At 44.1% G+C, this 4,894-nt stretch overlaps 1 protein-coding gene across 1 annotated transcript; it reads right to left on the reverse strand.

Moving 5' to 3' along the window:
• Positions 1–1,179: 1,179 nt before the first annotated feature.
• LOC149861583 (olfactory receptor 6N1-like) lies at positions 1,180–2,148 on the reverse strand. Its single transcript, XM_090052555.1, has one exon. The coding sequence runs from the start codon at positions 2,146–2,148 to the stop codon at positions 1,180–1,182; it is 969 nt and encodes a 322-aa protein (XP_089908681.1).
• Between the last annotated feature and the right edge of the window lie 2,746 nt (positions 2,149–4,894).

Below are 4,894 nucleotides of genomic sequence, written 5' to 3' on the forward strand. Positions count from 1 at the left end.
TGCCACCCTGTGCAGTGCTCACCTATGGCCAGGCAGCAGCTCAGGAGGGTTACAGCCCAGGCAAATATCGCCTGGAGGCTGTCCAGGGGGGCATACAGGGCCTGCTTGACTCCTGGACAGAGAGTAGCTCCTGCCAGCTCCCTGTGGTGTGTGCCCCAAGGCACAAAGTGGCTTCAGACTTTTATTCCCTGCAGCTAGGAGCTGCCAGAGAGCAGCCCAGTCCATCTCCATGAGAGGGGGCCAAACAGGAGCCCTGGGACTGGGCTTCAGCTGGCCCTGTAGTGGCTGGGCAGACCCAGCCTGGAAGCTCTCACATTACTGTGCAGTACCACCTGTACACATGCATTACTGCACTGCAACTAATCGGGTATTTATTTGGTACCTGGATGATGCAGCAATGTAGAGTCCATGGGTGTCTACACAGCATGAGCAGCTACTTTGCCATAGAAGTGCACCTCCCCATTATAGTACACTGCTATGGTGAAATATGTGCTAAAAATAACCACACTCCGTGCATACGGTACAGTATGGGCTATTACTGTTCCTTGCTTTAGTACTTCCAGTAGGAAGTACTAAAGCTCAGGACAGTAACAACATCACCATAGGGCAATGTGTAGACATGCCCTCTCTGTAGGAATTGTTGCTGGAGATGAAGCTTCTCATATTGCTGCTGGGAGAGACAAAGGTTCAGACTTGATGGCCAGGGTCTATCAGGAGCAGAAACTATTTGTTCCCATTTGTCTGGCAAATACCTAGCCAAGTGCAGTACAACTGGATATAGGTAATAGATGATAATACACTTTTCAAAGAGTCTTCAGTGTCCTGAGTTTAGGATTATCAAGCACCACACATCGAGGTTCATATAAACCTAGTCACTTTTACTCTGCAAGAACTATTATTAGTTCTACAAAACCCATGAGAAATAATACATATTATTAGCATTAGTACAGAGGAACCAGAAACTCTGTGTGTGTGTGTGCGTGTGTGTGTGTGTGTGTCTGTGTGTTCATGTTCAGAACATTCAACCTAAATGAAGTGGGGGGGAGATAAAGTTTGAACTGTCTACAGGAATATACTGTCTTTCAACCAGGTTCACCTTTTACAAACATAAAGATACATCACTTGTGCAGAACACTCTTGAAACCCAAACCACTCAATTACTGTTTCTTTCACTTATCCTCATATCATCCTGGTAGTTTGAATTCCCAGGATCCTAAATTTGCTGACAACTTTTCTCAGGCCCTCTTTTACTTCTCTGTTCCTCAGACTGTAGATAAGGGGGTTGATGAGGGGTGTAAGGATTGTGTAGAACACAGAAAATGCCTTGTTCAAGGATCTCAGCATGTTGCTTTTTGGTAACAAATATACAATCAATATGGTCCCATAAAAAATTGTTACTACAATGAGGTGGGAGGAGCAGGTAGCGAATGCCTTTTGTCTTCCCCTTCCAGAAGGGATTCTCAGAATGGCGTCTATGATGCTGATGTAAGATGCCAGAGTTAAGAGAAATGGGGAAAGAGCAGAGAAGAAGGAGGTTATAAAACTAATAAGAATGACCAGCCTAGTCTCACTGCAGGAGAGCTGTATCACTGGCGTGAAGTCGCAAAAGAAGTGGTCAAGTTCATTGTGCCCACAGAAAGTTAATTGTGATGTAAAGCATATTATTACTGTAGAAACCAGCAATCCTCCTAGCCAAGATCCAGTTGCTAGCAATAGGCAGACTCTGCTGTTCATTAACATTGCATAGAGCAGTGGTTTACAAATTGCTAAGTACCTATCGTAAGACATTGCAGCTAGGAGACAACATTCTGTAGCTGCCAGACATCCAAAAAAATAAAGTTGTGTAATACAGCCCCTAACAGAAATGGTTCTGTCCCCTGTCAGGAGACTGGCCAGCATCCTGGGCAGGACCGTGGAGGTGTAGCAAGTCTCCAAGTACGACAAGTTTCCCAGGAAGAAGTACATGGGGGTATGAAGGTGCGGATCAGCAACAACAAGCACAATGATGAGGATGTTCCCAGTCATGGTCAGCATATAGATCACTAGAAACAGGAGGAAGAGAAAAATCTGTAGCCGTGGAATGTTCCCAAATCCTAGAAGGAGGAATTCTGTGACAGATGTTTGATTGTCTCCTCCTCCTTCCTCCATGAGGTGTAGCTGGGTTTTCCCTTTCACTCTTCTAGTGAGAAGCAAGGATTATAGTGGGTGATATCTTTTATTGGACCTTTTTCATGGTCTGGATTAAGTTAGACAGGCTTTTGAACACAAGCAGTTTTCATCAGGTCACTATTCCAGTGGGTTATTCCTGGAAAATGAAAAAAAATATGTTTGAAAGTTTGCTGTACAGTTCCCCCAGGGAGAAGTACATTGAATCAATACTATGATTGTTAAACTCAAGCAAGGGTTTATGTTGTCTTTGCTCAGGCTTTGCTCAGGGCTGTTGAATTGCAGTTTCCTACCTGCCTGCCCCAGGTACCAGCTCCACAGTTATTTTGTGCTCTTCTGTCCATGGCATTACATGCAGCGTTCATGGGATTAGGGTCACAGAATCATAGATAATTATGGTTGGAAGCAACCTCATCAGTCCAACCCTCTGCTCAAAGCAGGACCTTCCCCAACTATATCATCTGACACAAGGCTTTGCCTAGCCAGTTCTCCTGGCACTTGCCACAGGAGTGAGGCTGCTCTTCTGAGTGCAGTCATTGGTGGGTGCTGAGGGTGTAGATGTGCTTGAAGCAAGAAAAGCAGCTGATTCAGAGCATGCGACTGGGCCAGAAGGTTGGTTGGGTGGATTTTGCAGTGGGAGAGAGAGAGGAGAAAGTTAAACATGGAGGGGAACGTAACAGGCAGAGCTGCAATAGAGCAGCTCCTACTCAGAACTGCCAGCTATGCTGTCTTGTGCCTCAGACGCGGGAAATGTGATGAAATGGGTGAAGGGGAGACTGAAAAGCAAGCTGGATCAATAGCTATCCAAACACAGCATGCATCAGGGACAAATGCAGGGCTGCTACCTCATCACTGCTGTGTGTGCTTCTGCTGCAAGGATTGGATCCCTCTCCTGAAGGCAGCTAGGAGCATGCAAGGGGGACACAGGATGGACCTAGACATCCCAGCCCTTGCATTTCCCAATGTTTGAAGATGAGTTTCAGAAAGAAAGGGGAGAAGATGGGATATCCCTGGAATGAAGATGTATAAGAGAAAGAGGTTGCTTGCATGAGGAAAAGGACAAGGAACCAGAAAAAGCACATCTGTTCTGTCTCCGGCTATACCTTGCTGGCCACCCCGACATGTATGAGTCTGTTGGGTAGGACTGCAGGCAGTATCCAAGGATACTCGATGGTAGCTCTCAGTCCTGCCAGCTTCCCTGCGGTTAGACCAAGCAGCCATAACATAACACTTACCTTTAATCCTCTCCGTCTCTAGTGGTGGGGTGTGGGATCAGTGTCCTGGACCCCCATCACTCCGCTCCTTGCAGTGTCACACAGTCTCTCTACACGCTACTCACCAGCTGGAATGACCTTGCTGTGTGTTGGATGCCACGCCCAGCGCCACTGCCCCCGGTCTGCATTCGCTCAGGGTTTATAAGAAAGCAGCTTCTCACCACCAGTCACTGATGATGAAACTTTCCCTGGGATTGCAGATAATAATCACTTCTAGCTATTGAATTCACAAGGGAATTAACTTTGTGGTATTTCTTAAAGAGCGTAAACATTGAGGCCTCTGCAGTTCTTGTTCAAAACTTGTTCAAAACTCAAAAGAAATGTGTCTTTCCATAAGGTACAATCTGATATTGTACCAAGAGCCAAAATAAATGAGAAAAAAAATATATGGATCATGTTAATAATTTTATAGAATACTTATGAAGTTTAATCCTTAGTTTTTATGATCTGTCTTCAAAGACAGATAGGTATCAGCCCCGTTTTACAGATTGGGAAAGTGAAGTAGAACTAAGATCTCCTCTTTTCCATGGTCTCAGCAAAAGCTACCACCCCTGTAGTGTTCACCCCACTGTGGCTTAACACACACACAACATGGGTTTTGCTTGTCAGCAGCTTGAGGTGCTATTTCCCTGAAACCCCTTCACCTATGTCCTTGAAACTTGGCAGACTTTGTTTCCTCAGCAAGAGCCACCATCCCTACAGTTTTCACTCTTCTGTGGCTTAACACACACAGGTGACATGAGTTTTGCTTTCAGGACTTTAAGGTGCAGTTCCTCAGAAACCCCTTCCCCTATCACCTTCAAACTACTTCCCCTGCAAGTTTCATCTGAGTCAGCCAAAAAAGAGCAAAGTTATAGATATTTCATTGATTCCCCATTATAACCTATGGCTGAATCTCCAAATCTCTCTGAATTGGCTCTGAATGTTTTACTGAATTGATTCAGCCAAACTGAATCAGAAAAGCAACTTGAATCTCCGAATCAAATCAGCCAAATCCAAATCGGCCAAATCCAAGTCTGAATAGAATTATTGCCTATTCACACAGGCCTAATAAGTACACACAGAAACACATGGAAAGAGCAAGAGAAAGAGAACTTACTTTGTCCTATCTTTTTTTAACTATGTAAGAAAAGGAGTAGCATGATATTAACTATGCCTAGAGCCCAAGCTTCTGTCTAATTTAAAGGTTAGTGTATTTATGAATCAAATACTTAAAAAAAAATAATCTTATCTACTCATGATTAAATTTGGCAGATCAGCTCCTCACATATTTTTTCTCAGGTTAAATAAATACCTTTCAAGTTCAAGATGTTACTACTGCTCAGCAAACCCAACCAAATGTGAATACATTCTCTAAGACATTGGTTTCCTTCCAAGATTACGCTGTAATGTCTATTTATACCAGAGTAAATGCATTCATAATATAACCCTGCATTTTACTAAAGACCTTCTTG

This window comes from Crocodylus siamensis, chromosome 6 (genome assembly GCF_052110815.1).
Source record: "Crocodylus siamensis isolate JL-2025a chromosome 6, ASM5211081v1, whole genome shotgun sequence".
In the NCBI taxonomy this organism is placed as follows: Eukaryota; Metazoa; Chordata; order Crocodylia; family Crocodylidae; genus Crocodylus; species Crocodylus siamensis.

Excerpts from the sequence above, each read along its gene's own strand:
- LOC149861583 (XM_090052555.1), bottom strand. The coding sequence starts at position 2,148 with ATGGAGGAAGGAGGAGGAGACAATCAAACATCTGTCACAGAATTCCTC.